Here is a 16,930-nt window from a genome sequence, read left to right as displayed (position 1 = left end):
AATGTAACATGATTGATTAAAACAGGAATTCCTGGGAGCTTTTTTGCCCATGTAGCTTTAAATAAAGTGAACTTGACAGTGTCTTTTTTGCTATCTGCCCGTGGAGCAAAAACTTACTAGTTACAGCTCTGCTTGTATATTCTTCAATATGTTTTTGGTAGTAAAAGGACTAAATACTTCATTATCTTATCTAAAAAACTTTTTTGAATATAAATTTGTTAACATAAAGCATATATTCACTTAAAATAAAATTTAAAATAGAATGGGATCTATAACTGAAACTGTAATGCATAGAATGATACCTTAATGACAGTAGGATATTTCAGAGTTCCTGAGCAGGCCCTAGTGAAAATTTGATTTATTCATATATTTGTTTTTAAATTATAAACAGTCAACACAAATTTAATCCTTTGAGAAGTTGTACATTTTGAGGTATGCTTCTGTTCATACCCCAAATAAAATAGAATTAGGTACTTTCATGGTGCTTTCACTCATAATATGTCCTATATTTTCCGTTAATTTTGGTTAGGCTTACAAAAATACTTTTGAATGCTTTGTGCTAATGGTAAATGTAACTTTTTATGTTGAACTCTTAGAGCCATGTAATTCTAGTTTTAAGGCCTTGCTTAGCTGGCAGAAAGTTGATGCAGTGCTGGCTAAGGTTTGATTATAGTTGAGCTTATTTCTTTTAGTAACAACAATGAAGTGACATTCATATGGCCTAGATTCAGGATGTTGTCTCTGTGCCAACAGTTTTAGACATTATTCCTTTTTAAAATTGAGTCAGGAACATTCTGTTAAACCAGCTGTGTAGTGAGGATGTTGCCATTTAAGTGATTGGTTCACTTCACTAGAATTGAAAATGAAGGAAAGATTCAGTGCTCTTATGTCAGGCTTCTATATCTGCAATGTTAAATTAGGTCACAAAGAATCTTGAACAGCTACATATATCTCCTGTTAACATTTTAATTTGTACAGTTAATGTTGTGACTTTGCAACTGTGTTTAAAAAAAAAAAAAAGTTCAACTTCCCACAAGTTAAAAAAAAAAAAAAGTAACTAGCTCCTCTCACCCTTCCCACCCAAATCTTACATTAGACACACACAGGCATGGACAAACTAAATTTACATATTGTGCTTCTGATTTTTGTGAAGAATTTGGGAAAGGCTTTTGGATATTAAAAAAATCTTTTTATGTCAGAAAAGAATGAATTAAGAGAGCATACACACAGAGGTTTATATGTTGTTGTTTTTGTCAACATAGAGAACTTCTACAAGATCTCAACCTTTTTCTGATTTAGTGCAGTCAAAGGGAGACCTGTGAAGCACATAGTAAATGAAATGCCCACTGTTATTTAATTAGTAAGAATCAGAGATAAGATTATACCCGGTTCTTCCAACTCTTAAGCCTTGCTGTGGGCCCACTGTCTTATACTGTCTCTTGTTTAAACACTGATAGCATTTTATGAAATGTTTTCAATGAAGAGAAACTCAGTAGAGTTGCTATAATGGAATGGTATCTTTTTCATTATGCATTTTAGAATTGGTCATTGCCTGGTAGGTAGCACAGTAATTATTCTCTTAATTTAGCAAACATTTATTACACACCTACTGTGTGTATGGAATTTTTCTAGGCTTTTGAGAAATCCTAAAACAAAGAGTCCCTGCCCTCATAAAGTTTATGTTCTCTTGTAAAATAACACACAGTCACACATATTCACGTTGCAGTATTACAACTTAAAAGAGGTGGGAAGGGACATTAGAGGCAATTTAATCAGCATCTTCATTTTACAAATACAGGAACTGAGGTCTTAAGAGGTTAGAAGTGCTGCACTTAGGGATAAGTCACAGTCCCTCCCCTTAAAGGCTTTTACTTGCCAAGATTGCCCAGGCACTAAGTAGTAGAACTAGGATCCAGAACTCAACTCCTCTCACTTCAAAATCAAGTTTTTCCTTTATATTAAATCACTTAGGGAAAAAAAAAATCCAGACCCCAAAAGCATAGCAATCCTATCTAAATATCATTTGACTAAACCATGAAAAGAAGAAAAACAACATACAGAAATCCTAAAACTCAGAGAGTATTATATACCTAACATAAAATACTAACTCTTTTATTTATGACATAGTTTTAGGCATGAAAATTCACTAATATTATCTCTCAATCTCATTAGGCTGCCAAGGGAGTCTTAACAACACTTTTAGTCAGATGGAGCCCATATTGATAACTCTGTTAACTAGTTTACAAAAATGAAAAAAAAAAAAAAACTCAAACAAACCATCTTCCTAGTGAATAGTCATGTTAGGTGGAACATATGGAGAAATCTGGCTCTCCTCTTTTTTAGGTTGAAGTATATGAACCAAAGTTCAGTCTTCCTTATTCCTCTTGGTATGTAATGAGTCCAAGGATTTTCCAAGCTATGAGCTTACTGGATTCATTTTGATAGCCCAGGACTAAGGCTCTAGTTGGAGTGAAGTAAGGGACAGGGTGGTGTATAGATACAGGAAATTTAAAATTATTTAGAAAAGAGAGATGTGAGTAAGAGGAGCCTCTTGGAAAGTATCTTGGGAATTGTTCTAAATTCCTAGGCATCCTCTCTTTATTATTTTATCTCCCCTAGAGATCTACCCACTTTCCTTCTCCACCATCATTATCTGTTGTTTTCAAATAAAGTTTTTCTGATTTCTTGGCCTGCTTCAGAAGAAATTGTAGATTTGCACAGAGAACTTGTGAATTTTCTTTGGGATTAAAAAAAAAAAATATATATATATATATATATATAGTTAATTATATATGTGTATGAGTATATAAATGTAAATTATATATAGCAACAATACATTTTAAAAAACATTTAACAGTTTATAAAACTCTTTATTATACCTTTCAACTCATTCCACCCAAATGATCTTATGGATCCTATGTCAGTTGGGGACACTATGATCCTTCCAGTGAGTTCCCCAGGTTCATAACGTAGTCATCAGCTACTCTTTCTTCTCCCTAACCATGAATCTCTAATCAATTGCTAAATCTTATGTCTTTAAATACATCTTGTCTTCATGTTTCCTATGTATGAAATGCTCTTTCTTCACCATTATCTATTGGAGCACCACTGACTCCCTTCAAGGTTAAGCTCATTTCCCCTCCTTCAAGTGGCTTCTCCTGCTTCTCCAAGTTATTGGTGACCCCACTTACTTTATTAATTCATTCAGTATATATCTTGTATATGCTTTCTTGTAAACCTGGTTCCCAATACCCTCCCCATAGAATACAAGGTTTTTGAGGTCAATGATTCTTTTAGTTTGTTATCTGAATTTAGCAAGGTGCCTCTACACATAGAAGATGATCAATGTGTGCTTTGTGGTTGATTTTTCTCACTTAGTTAATGACACTGTAGTTAGGGGTGAATTTCTCATAGACATATATATCTATATATACATACATATATACATAACATATATATAATGAGTGTCTGGTCTTCTCACCCCTAAGTCACCTACTCAGTATATCCCATTCCTATCATGTAACAAGAAATAATGAATAGGGAGTAAGTAGACTTACTTTTGTTATACTCAATAGTACTCTCATTCTCTTTTTCCTTTAGACTTAGTAGGGAAATGAAAATATTATACCTACTACATCGTACTCTCTACACAAAATGATGGATTGATTGTTTTAAGTTCCCTTCTAGGTTTAAATCATATGACCCTGTGATCTTAGTGTCTAGTTTTTGTAAACAGAGAATTTGAGATTCATCTATATAATTCATAGGAAGATCAGTAACAGCCTTTTTTACGCGTTTTGTCATTAGCTGAAGTAAGAGGGAGAGACTTTGGAATGGTGTCTTTTTGTTAAAGAGGAGTACCTAGATGAAAGAGATCAGAGATTGATATTATATTGATGAGAATAATATTTTAATATTTTATATATCACTGTAGTTTTCCATGTGTTTTCACACACATACACACACACACACACAGATATATATCACTTTTATTTTCACAATAGTACTGTGAGGTAGATGGAGCAGAAAGGTATATCCCTGTAAATTTTGGGATAGAAGAAGGGACTGGACATGGGATCTCATTGGTGTGGATTGTTCCTGGGTCCCTAGTTGCTCTGCCAATGACCTGAGTCCAAATCCATTTCCTAGCTTTGTGATCCTGGGCAAGTTCCACCTCTGCCTCAGTTCCCTCACCTGTAAAATGAGCTGAAGAAGGAAATGGCAAAAATCTCTTCAGGATCTCTGCCAAGAAAAGCCCAAATGGGATCTCAAAGGGTCCAATGTGACTGAAACAGCTAAATAACAGCAACTACAGTGTCATTCACAATAACTAGTCTCATCAGAGGCAACATCCCTGCTTTTAAGGCAAGCACCATGCTGCTTCTTCCCTTACTTATTAATAAGTGAAGAAACAAGCACTCAGCAAACTGAGTTTGGCTGTGGTTCTGTTGTTGGAGCTTTGCAAAGCTTGGGCCCCTGAGTCTTATGACTCCTAATCTAGTGTTCTTCAAATTGTACCACACTGTCTCTGATACAAAAAGATGGTATTGGAAAAGATGTGTTTGATATTAAGGACTGATTAAAGGTGAAAAATAAGGAATAGGGAATAGCATGGGTTCATTCTGAGATTTTTATTTTTGACCTATGTCAATCTTATGTCAGTAAAGAAAATTAGTTGAAGAACTAAGATGGCAGTAAGCCATAACATTTGAGAGGTGAGAAAAAAGCCCCAAGCCAGATGGTTGGTATCTGCATTTACAGAAAACTAATAGAGTAAGGGTATTAATTTGGGGTTAGGTTTTAATCAGTCTTTGAACATGGATGGGAAAAAAATTTTCATAAAACTCTAACTGAAATTTAACAGTTCTATCAATTAAAAACAAAACAAAACATTATTTTGAGAAGAGGCCCCTAGCCATTATCAAACTTCAAAAGGAGTCTGTGTTAAATAATTTTTCTTTTTAAAGCAAATAAGAACCCTTACAATAGGGGAATTTGGCCCTTGAACATTTCTACTGTATATTTGGCACCTCTGTGAGAAATTTTGCTTGAAGCCTGGCACCCTTTTTGAACAATTAGGCTTATAACAGTGTGCAGTCCAAAGATCTCACACTGTACTCCCCAGAGCATATAATCCCCTCTCCTACTTCTCTTTTTCTAGAAGATTAGTAAAGATTATTTTGTTGTGAATTGAGTGATATCTCTTCTACCAAAAAAGTTAGAGAACCAGGTAGAACCAAAAATAAAGAAATCATCTAGGATATTTAACCTAAAGCCCTCAGTTTGAATTTCTTAGATTATAAAAATGGAACTTAATTTATAGAATCAAAAAGATCATTTTGAGAAAATAATTCACTATAAAACTACCAAGGCTTAAAGAATAGCTTATACCTATTTAAGATAGAAAAATTTGTATTTCTAGAAGGTAGATGAAAATAATGGCTACCTACTGTCATATTTGCATTGTAACTACAAAAAATGGATTTCCCCCCCTCCTTCAACCATCATTTTCCAGTCATTTGTGTTATTAGCAAAAAATTTAGACATCACAAAATCTCTCTTAGGGACAGTTCTTAAGGACATCTGTGACTAGTTACGTGTATACAGTACTGAATGAATGGTACAGGCACAAGTGGGAATACAGTTAGGCAAACCTCATGTGAGGTTCTGGAGAGTACCAAAAGGGAACAAGACCAATTGTTAAATAGAAGAAGAGGAAGAGTAATTTAACAGGCAATCTAGCTTGATGATTTAATTAGACTTTACAAAATAATTGTTCTTTTACAAAATAATTGTTCATATTTGCCTGTTTCAGAAATATGAGTTTCCATGAGTAGTTAATTACTAGAAGACAGGATTACTGCCTAATTTTTGGAAGTTAGGTAAATGTTTCAATAACATTTTAGTACTACTCTGTTATCTGTATCTTAATTGAGTATTAATGACATAAACTTTAATACTTACTTGTAGGATTACACAATACTGACTACAGTTACTTGAGTAAGTTGTTCTTCAGGTTTACCTATCCAAAAACATCATTTATAGCTTCTAATATGAAACATTTGAAATAGATGACCTTTAAGGGATTTATCAGCTCTAAAAATTTCTCACTTTACTATTCCCTGGATACCTTATTAATTCATTGAATTTTTCATCCCCTTTATCTTAATATCCTATAGCAAATGCTTATTGTGCAATATATTGATTTTCTGTGACAAAAGAATAATAAAAATCCTGATTTAGGAATGAATTTCAGACTTACCATATGTTCACAAGAATGATTTCCTTTATGATGTCATGAGCACTGTCTGTATGTTTCCTTTCCTTAAAACGTTCAAGGACCATTTTCTTTTATCTCTGATGTTTGCTATTCCTTCCTGACGGACTTCAGTTTTTATGTTCTCTCTTATCATGTTATTATTTCATTTCTGTTTAGTATACAGTCGTCTTTTAAATGTAGGTTTTCAGTGTTCTAACCTTGACCATTGTCTATATTCTTCAACTTGGTGATCTCATCAACAGATTGTATGCTAGCATGTGCAGTGGAAGGTATTTTAAAAATGATTTGGATGAACTCTTTATTTTACATTAGGGTAGCCCAGGTAGCTGTTAGCAGAACTGAGGCAGCTCGGAACTCATTGTCCTTTTCATTGCACCGTCCTCTCAGGGTCTTTATGATACCATAGTAGCAAAATTTTCATCTTTCCATTTTGAAAACCTAAGATGTTTAATGGGTTTAAATTGGCATACCATTTCAGTCATCAGGATTTTCTTTGATTCAGAGTATTTTGCCAATTTTTGCTAGAGATTTATACACTTGATGTGAGCTTCAAATTCTTGTTTGACTTTGGACAAGTCATTTAATCTAGGTTTCTCAACTTGTCAATAACCCTTTCATTAGCTACTGGGACACTTCTTGTGGGCTTGCAATTTGCAGACTAGTAATGTGCTAGGCTTGGAGTCAGGAAGACTCACGTTGGTGAATTTGAGTTCAAATCTGGCCAAGTCATTTATTAGCTGTGTGACCCTGGACAAGTCACTTAAACCTGTTTGCCTCAGTTTCCTCACTTGTAAAATGAGCTGGAAAAGGAAATGGCAAAGCCATTCCAGTACGCCAAGAAAACCCTGCATGGGGTCACAAAGGGTCAGATATTACAGAAATGATTAAATAACAAGACTTTTTTGAGGAAAGAAATTTGCTAATATTAATATGCCATATAAATTAAGCTATGGCATTATTATGCACAATGAAAAGAAAAATTAAAGGCCACTATTATGATCTTACTTATTTTTTTACAACAATTTGAGAATAGTTTTAGATACTCAGCAGTACTATTATTTGGGTACTCCTTTTAACATGGAGCATTAGATAGCTTTAAACCAAATGTAGAAGAGTGTAGCATCAGAATATCTGTACTGTATTTGTTTCACTAGAGGAAGCATCTTCTGACAGCTGTGAAGTAAATATAACTTCTCCAAGTAAATCAAAACTATTCTACTTCAGTACAGTTTGTTATAGATTTAGAAGTGAAAGGTATTTCATACAATGTCTAGTCTAATGCCCATTTTATCATTCAGAAAATTAAGGACCAATTGGGAAAATATTTTTAAAAACAAAGGTTCTGACAAAGGTCTCATTTCCAAAATATATAGAGAACTGACCATAATTTATAAGAAACCGAACCATTCTCCAATTGATAAATGGTCAAAGGATATGAACAGACAATTCTCAGAGGAAGAAATTGAAACTATATCCACTCACATGAAAGAGTGTTCCAAATCACTACTGATCAGAGAAATGCAAATTAAGACCACTCTGAGATACCACTACACACCTGTCAGATTGGCTAAGATGACAGGAACAAATAATGACAAATGTTGGAGGGGATGTGGGGAAATTGGGACACTAATACATTGCTGGTGGAGTTGTGAAAGAATTCAGCCATTCTGGAGAGCAATCTGGAATTATGCCCAAAAAGTTATCAAACTGTGCATACCCTTTGACCCAGCAGCGCTACTACTGGGATTATATCCCAAAGAAATACTAAAGAGCGGAAAGAGACATATATGTGCCAAAATGTTTGTGGCAGCTCTTTTTGTTGTAGCTAGAAACTGGAAGATGAATGGATGTCCATCAGTTGGAGAATGGTTGGGTAAATTGTGGTATATGAAGGTTATGGAATATTATTGCTCGGTAAGAAATGACCAGCAGGAGGAATATAGAGAGGCCTGGAGAGACTTAAATCAACTGATGCTGAGTGAAATGAGCAGAACCAGAAGATCACTGTACACCTCAACAACAATACTGTATGGGGATGTATTCTGATGGAAGTGGAAATCTTCAACATAAAGAAGATCCAACTCACTTCCAGTTGATCAATGATGGACAGGGGTAGCTGCACCCAGAGAAGAAACACTGGGAGGGGAATGAAAATTGTTAGCACTAATATCTGTCTGCCCAGGTTGCATGTACCTTCGGATTCTAATGTTTATTGTGCAACAAGAAAATGATATTCGCACACATGTATTGTACCTAGACTATATTGTAACACATGTAAAATGTATGGTATTGCCTGTCGTCGGGGGGAGGGAATAGAGGGAGGGGGGGTAATTTGGAAAAATGAATACAAGGGATAATATTATAAAATATATATATATATAATAAAAAAAATAAAATTAAAAAAAAAATAAAAAATAAAAAATAAAAATACATCCTAAAAAAAAAAAAAAAAAAGAAAATTAAGGACCAGAGAGGGGGGGGGGGAATGATTAGACATCAAAGAGAATAAGCAGAGCCAGAATTTAAACCCAGATTCAGTGTTCTGTTTATCATAGCATATGGTACTTAACAATGAAGGACCTCCTTACCTTGACAACAATTCCAACTATTAAAGCTTAAATTATTAAACTGAACTATCCTATTAAAGTGACATTCATTATATTGAAACTTTTTATAGTTGTTACTAACTCTGATTCCCTCTATGTACTATAATATTTTAGCAACATAAAGGTTTCTATATTTTGAGTGGTTAATGATGAAAAGTTTATATATCATGCATTTTGATAAGAGACATTTTGTCAATTTTCTTTAGGCAGAGTGATTTTTTTCTGCAAGGACAGATTATTTGCAAAAAAAAAAAAAAAATTTTTTTTATCCAGAAAACATGCATAAGTTGGATTGATAAAATTTTAGTCACTTTGTGAATTCTATTTTTTTCTTTTCTTTTTTTTCTCCCCTGAGGTTGGGGTTAAGTGACTTGCCCAGGGTCACACAATTAGGAAGTGTCTAAGACCAGATTTGAACTCGGGTCCTCCTGACTTCAAGTCTGGTGCACTATCTACTGCGCCACATAGCTGCTCCCTCACTTTGTGAATTCTAAATTAGAGGGGATAAATTTTAAGAATAATTATATTTTCATTTTCAAGGATTTCTGTAACTTAAAATTTAAGATAAAGATAGTAAAAATCTGAAAAATTATTTTAGAGTGTGTGTGTGTGTGTGTGTGTGTGTGTGTGTGTGAGAGAGAGAGAGAGAGAGAGAGAGAGAGAGAGAGAGAGAGAGAGAGAGAGAGAGAGAGAGAGAGAAAGAGAGAAAAAGAAAGAGATGATTTACCCCTGGGAAGTACTCCCATCTCATGTCTTCAAGACTCTTCTTTTCATGTTGTTTTATGATTACTTGAGATTATTTAGTTAAATAATATATTACACGCCCGAAAAAAGATTCCAAGCAAGTAAAAACAATTCTGTTTTATAAGAACTTCCTGGTGTTCAAGAGGGACGTTTGCTCATAGATTTCCCACATAGAAGGAGTACACAGTATTAGATCATGAAACTGAATATAACCAGAGCATTGTTTAAAATGAATAATGTGCAGTGTGACCAAGGAAACTGGATTTTTTTTGTTTTTAATGGCTAGTTTTTGTTACATAGCTGTAATTGAGAATTTACTATATTTCTTGGGGTTTACAAAAGTAATATTTGTTTAACATTTTGATGTTTGGGAGATTTTAATTTATAAAATATATTGTGATATTTGTAAGCACCAAAAATATCTAATTACTGATTTAATTTGATAAGTTAAGAATAGGACAAGTGATTTTTTCAGTTAAAATCATGATTTTTCCCATGGAGATAAGGATCTCTATTTTTTGCCCTTCGTGTTTAGTACTTGAATGGCTATCTGATGATGCTGTTCTCCATTATAAATTGAATTATAGATATTAGTTTATTAAAATTATTTTTTAGTGAGAAATTCAGTTTGAAGCTATTTCAGTGAGGGGCTGGGAAGTAAAAGAGGCCTATCCTGGCCCTTTCTCTTTATTTTGGACTTTTAAATCATTTTAATAAATTTTGATGTTGTTTTTTTGCAAATGACTCCTCAAGTTTACATATGAGTATCTTCCCTCAGCCCAGATATAGCGCAGATACTTAGTCCTGTATTCCTAGTTGATGTTTAGATATCTTCAACACTATATTACACTGACTTTAAAAAATATATATTTTTAATTTCAAATTTTTCTTTCTATCCCTTCACCTATTTTCACTAGCTTTTCAAAATCAGCATGTTCAAACTTGAACTCATCTTTCCTATCAAGATTATTTCTTGCCTTAAATCCTCATTTTCTGTTGATGGCATCACTATCTGCCCTCATTCAGATTAATAGGCTGAAAGTAATCTTTGCCTCCTCCCCCCATTATCCTTCACATCTAAATAGCTACCAAATTTGACTATTAATTTTCAAATTTATTCTTTCCTTCCTACTGCCATCAAAAATATGAAGGTTCAGGACTTTGTCTCTTTTTCTATTACATACTATATGAGAGGTTTTTTCCTGAACTTATCTTTAGACTAACTGTGATGCTGTTGCCCAGATAATTTACCACAAGGATCTCGTTACTTCTCAACTCAAAGAATGGAGGGGATTGTGAGATCTTTTTGGGTTGGTAGGGACTTTAGAAGTCATTTTATCTGATCCCCTGTTTTTATAGAAGAGGAGGTAGAAGCTCAATACCATTAGGAGAAGCAAATGAGAATTCCCATTGAAGTCTGCTTGTGGCATGATATGTGGTGTTTGCCCTTCTTTAAGAGGACCTGGGATATGAGGAGGATAATCTCTTGACTTGTCTGTGAATTCACTTTAAGTGAGGCAGTTGTGCAAAGCCATCCATCAGCTCTACTCTCTTCTCCAAAATCATTGAAGTCCTGGGGCAAGAAAATCAAATCCTCTTATTTATATTTAGTTTCTCGAGCTATCAACTTCAGCTGCTCCCTATTGCTTAAGGTATAAAATAGAAACTCTTATCCTGCCATTCAGGGACCCCACCCAATCTGTCTCCCCATTCTCCTATCTCATATGGAATGTGCATTCTGTGTTCCATATTGTCATAACTCACTGTTCCTTATTCAAGACCTGTCTCCTCCTCCCTCCCCCCCCCACCACCTTTAAGGCCTTTGTTCAAAATATGTCATTGCCTAGAATGGACTCCACTTAAACCTGGATTTCTCTGAAAGGCCCTCTATTCTAGAAAGTTTACTTTCTCCTCCTTTCCTAACCATCTCATATTCTTTCCTCCTATTCTACTTAATTTCAACTGTGATTAAAAAAATGATTCCTCAGCTGTATATCATAGCATTTCCCTCTCTCTCTCTCTCTCTCTCTCTCTCTCTCTCTCTCTCTCTCTCTCTCTCTCTCTCTCTCTCTCATTTATTACATCTTTTCTCATTTTTTCATGTATTAGTTGAACAAATACTATTCTTTCCTCCTTCCTCCCCCTAGTATATCCCCAAATTTATTTTACTTTTATCAGATGTTGCCAATCCTCTAAGTCTGTCTTCTATGTTCATTGAAATGTTAATCATTCATGATTATGCAGCATCTAATACATTATAAATTTGTAAAAACAATCACTGGCTTCATCTTTCAGTTTTTGTAGGTTTTTTCCATAAATCCCCTTGTGGTAATACAGGGCTGTGCATATAGTATATGGGAGGGGATAGAGATTTTTTTTTTTTTTTTTTTTTGTGAAAGAATTTAGACCTTTACTTAAAAGGAAATGTTTGTTACATTTACTTTAGTTTCTTATTGGTTTGGCTACTATGAACATTAAGTGTGACAATTTCTATGTGTGTTTTCTTTATCTACTTCCATCCACAGTCAAGATCTATACCCTCCCTCCCCCAGGAACATCTTGAGTCTTTAGGAATTGCCCTGGGCTTGACCTTGCAATGGCATAGTCATTACATTACCCACATTTTTCCTGCAAGTTTTTCTTGAACGTCAGCTTTGCTTCTGCCCTTGCCATTATGGTACCCACAAAAGTAGGGCGGACACAGTTTATTAGAACAACTAAAGAATAGAAAGCTGTAGAAGTTCAAGATTGAATTCTCCCCGCCACCCACAAATTCCAAAAGAATTCTTGTTTTAGGTGCCTGGCATAGTATCTTGTTTTGTATTTGTAGTCAGTGTTTACATAATGTTTGGTTAAGGGAATTATTTCATTCCTGCATTCTGCAAGAACGTATTTCATTTCATTATTCCTTTTTCAACTTAAAACATCTTTGCTTCCTCTTTATTGAATCACAGGTTTCACTTCAACCCAAAAAATTGACAAAGATCATAAAAGAGAATAATCAATGTTGGTAAGACAATAGGAGAACAGATATTTTGTTGTATACTGCTGTTGGATCTAAGGATTAGTCCAGTTATTCTAGAAAGCAATATAAAATTAAGCTTAAAAAGTGACTAAAGTATTCATACCTTTTTATCTAGACATATACCCTAAGGAAGTCAAAGAAAAGAAAAAGTAATTAGAGCAACAGAAGCATTTTTTGTGTTAGCTAAAAAGTGGAAACAGAATAGATGCTCATTATTTTGAGAATGACAAGAAAAATTGTGGCACATAAATAGTGGAATACCATAGCACTGTGAGAAATAACGATTATGCAGAATTTATAGAAGCATGGGAAAACTTTTGTGGACGGATACAAATCCAGTTTAAGCAAGGCCAGGAAAACAGTATGCACAAGAGCAGCAAGATAAGTGGAAAGAACAACCCCAAATCCCTACAAAACTGAATGCTATGTAAATAGAGACAAAGACTTTGTCAAGTCATGGGCAGCAGATAAGTCTTTTCGTTTTATCCTATTGAAAATCTTTTAATGTTTCCTTGTTGACTTAACAAGTTTTAAGAGATCGAAATATTGAGAAAACTGAAATTATGGCAGGAATTCTTTTTACTTTGACTTGAAAAGGCTTTATTTAGTCATAAGTTCATTAAGTGCTAAGTGTTTAAAAAAAAAAACAAACAAAACAACCTTTTGAAACCTGCTCCCTACCTTATATGCAATCAATGTATTAAATTTGGTTTTAATTCTGAGTGATATTACAAAAGTATTATTATCAACTCTTGGTATGATTAAGGATTTTGACAATTTCAGAGGATTATTAAATTATTTCTCTTTGTCTTTCCCTTTCTCTCTATTCCCATTCCTTCTCCCTCTCCCTTTTTCTCTCCTTTCTCTCTCCTCCCCTCGCCTCTGTCTCTACCTCTCCTTGTCTCTGTCTCTCTCCTCCCTTCTTCCTCATCTCTCTCACAGCCTCAGTGCCAGCCAGCAGTGTAAATAAATTCCGAGCTTCACCCACCTTTCATTCCACCGTGGATAAAAAGAATATCGTCATGTCCAACATTACTATTGACCCAGATGTCAAACCCGGGGAATATGTCATCAAGAGTCTCTTCGCAGAATTTGCTGTTCAAGCTGAAAAGAAAATTGAGGTTGTAATGGCTGAGCCCTTGGTGAGTACAATTGGTATTTGTATGTTAAATGCCTTTATAGTAACAATGGTTGTATATGCAGTTTCATGTGGAAAAAGAAGCAAGGTGATCCAGGATGATTATAAAGGTGTGGTTTATAAGAAGCAAAAAAGCCTTCCTAGATACTTTGGAAAGTTCCTTACTAATATTACTTGTGTTCTTTCTATTTTAGTAGATCATTAATGTCTATGAATGTTTAAGTATTTAGTTGATTGAAATTCTATTTTGATGTTAATTTTCAAAATTTAATTCTGCACGTTTACGAAAACTTTGCCTAATACTGTTGGAATTAGCATCTAACAGTTAAAAACATTGAAACAGATAATTTGTGGAAAGAACTATAAACTTGTACATATCAAAGTGGAATATTTGCCGTTCCCTGAATACAACAACCTGATTTCTCTCTCTTCACTTTTGCATAGGTGGTCCCCCTTTAGAGGAGGAGTATATTCTTTTCTTGCTTAGAATGTAATGTCCTGAAAGTTGGGGTTCTTCACTTCCTAGGGCAACATCTTGTACATTGTAGATATTTAGTAAATGGTAGATGAATTTGATTGAAGTAAACTTATAAACAACTTACAACCCAAATAATTTTAATAAAACACCAGATTCTCTTAGTTTATCACTGCTACAAAAAGACTGACAATTGCTCTTCAAAAAGGAAGAAAATGATCAATATGTATTCTCAAAGTACATGATATAGGTAAAAAATTATTTCTGTAGATTGTAAATAGACCTGCATTTTATTTTATTTTTAAAACATTTTTATTTTAATGTTTGAGTTCCAAATTTTCTCTTTCCCTTTCCTTTTCTCTCCACTTTCTGAGATCATAAGCAATCAGATATAGGTCTTATATATGCATTTATGTAAAATATATCCATATTTTGTACAAGAAGACTCAAATAAAAGGAAAAAAGAAAGAAAGTGAATAATAGCATACTTCAATGTATATTTAGTTAGTATCACTTTTTTTCTGGGCACAGTATGCTTCATTGATAGTTCTTTGGGATTCTCTTGGATCACTATATTATTGAGAATAAGTCATTGACCATTCTTTATTGAACAATATTGCTATTACTGTGTTCAATATTCTCCGGTTCTGTTCACTATGAATCAGTTCGTGTAAGTCTTTCTAGTAGACCTGTCTGTATTTCACAGAGCAGTAGTAAACTATGATACTAGATATGTGCCATTGGGTTTGTTAATTAACTGAAATGAAGTTAACCTATGAAATGACTAAGATCCAAGAGGCCTCTATGAATGATATCCACATGAATTCAATATATCACCACAGAAACATTAAAGAAATGGCCCAGTTGTGCATCTTTATTTACAAAAATAGAGAGGTTTGATTGTAATAAGACCTGTCATTACAATTGTAAATAAGAGAAAGATTATCCTGAAAGTGCCAAGACAGTTATTTATATTGATCACGTAAGAAAATCTGGAAAAACTGCAACATATCCATAACATTGTGAGTTGAAGAAATTTAGCATCTAATGCCAGAGCTGTACTCTAGAGCTTTGATATCTATCCCTCACAAATCAGCAGAAGATAAAGTTTCTTTATAATACAGACATCCAAAGAATCCTTGAATTAAAAAAAAAAAAAAACTATCCTAGAAACATCATTAAAGACAAAATTATTATATCAAAATAACATTGATCCATAAAAATTTAAGAATGATTTTTAAATAATCATCTTAAATATTTATAATCTTGATATAACCATTATGTTATGTGAAATGAAAAAGTTTTTTTTCTTAAATGGATAATCTAGTAAGGCAAATCAGTACCATATGGAGACACATATATCATCACTGACATTGTGTATGCTACTGAAATTGTCTGAAATATGCCTTCACCGAACTTGTATCTCGCACTTTTATTCAGTGATATAAAGCAATTATCTAAGCAAAGCCATATCATTATTCTTGTAAAAGACCAATTCTAGGACAGCAGCTTGTCCTATCACTATTTCTACTTATGACCTATCCAAACAGATGAGGGGAAAAAAAAGATACTGCTAATACCACTATTACTACTAATAGTGCTACTAATAACTCCAACCCATTGTTTGAGCCTTTGGATGAAGGCATGGGGACAAAAACAAGGTAGGACAGTGCTTGCCAGTGTGATGTATAAACTGAGCAAGGCGGTGCTGGAAAGGCCTGTCAGTAATCTTGAGAAAAACATTGATCAAGTCAGTAGTGTTGTCAGTGGGAGGCAGCTACTCCTAAAAGTCAAAGAATTTTCTATTTCAATATATGATTTCCTGGCTAATGGTGTTTGTAGCTGTTGTAGTGATCAGGTAGACATGGAGGTCAGAAGAGCAAATGGAACTCCTTTATACCCTGGTACTACAAGAAATAGGATACACTGGAACGCATAAGAAATGTGAATACCTTACCTGCTGATAGTGTTCTAGCATAAATGGCACTGACCATAAAAAACAGGCAGACCACAAATGCACATGGAATGGACTGAAGCAATTTTGTGCTGTTATTGTGTCATTCAGAATTGGAAACAAGGGCTTCATACTGGTGTTATTGGTAGTGCCCATATTATACAACAATGAAATAAATACATAATAATGATGAGTACAGGTTATTTATAAGAAGTTACTTCACCCATGAGTCTGGGTTGAATGAAATAAGAGAAATTGAGGAATTACTAAATTCTCAGGAGTGAAAAGTTTAAAAAGCTCAAGATTTTTAAGCTGTCTTAGAAACTAAAATTATTGAAATCTTTTCACTGAATTTCGAATAGACAAAGGGACTGGAGGATTGAGCCTCTGATTTCTTTGGTATTGGAAATTCTGGTATGAGCAAACTCATACCAGTGTAGGTTAACACTTTCTTTTCAATATCAGTTCAGAAGATCTTCTTGACTCTTAAGGGCAGCTTTCTAGCCAGGAAAACCTATTACCTCTCATGCAACTCTAGAAATTCTTTCTAAAAATGAATCGGATGGAAAAACAAACAAACAACACTGATGTCTCAAATTATTTTTAAAAGGAGAATGAGCACACTTAGCCTAGAATTTCAAAAAGCTCTTTGTGACTTCCTCAGCATGAATCCAGCAATCAGACTAACCATTCCAAAACATTTTAATT

General features: G+C 34.0%; 1 protein-coding gene across 6 annotated transcripts in view; it reads left to right on the top strand.

Moving 5' to 3' along the window:
- Positions 1-16,930, top strand: part of FRYL (FRY like transcription coactivator) — a 190,615-nt gene that overhangs the window by 28,460 nt on the left and 145,225 nt on the right. For all 6 annotated transcript variants that reach the window (XM_074276869.1, XM_074276873.1, XM_074276871.1 and 3 more), the window contains exon 2: positions 13,598-13,797. In XM_074276869.1, coding sequence (XP_074132970.1) covers positions 13,598-13,797 — 200 coding nt within the window. The remainder of the gene's footprint in view (positions 1-13,597; positions 13,798-16,930) is intronic.

Source organism: Sminthopsis crassicaudata, chromosome 6 (assembly GCF_048593235.1).
Source record: "Sminthopsis crassicaudata isolate SCR6 chromosome 6, ASM4859323v1, whole genome shotgun sequence".
Classification (NCBI taxonomy): domain Eukaryota; kingdom Metazoa; phylum Chordata; class Mammalia; order Dasyuromorphia; family Dasyuridae; genus Sminthopsis; species Sminthopsis crassicaudata.
The sequence above is the reverse complement of the archived record's forward strand: the minus strand, read 5'-3'. Positions and strand labels throughout refer to the sequence as shown.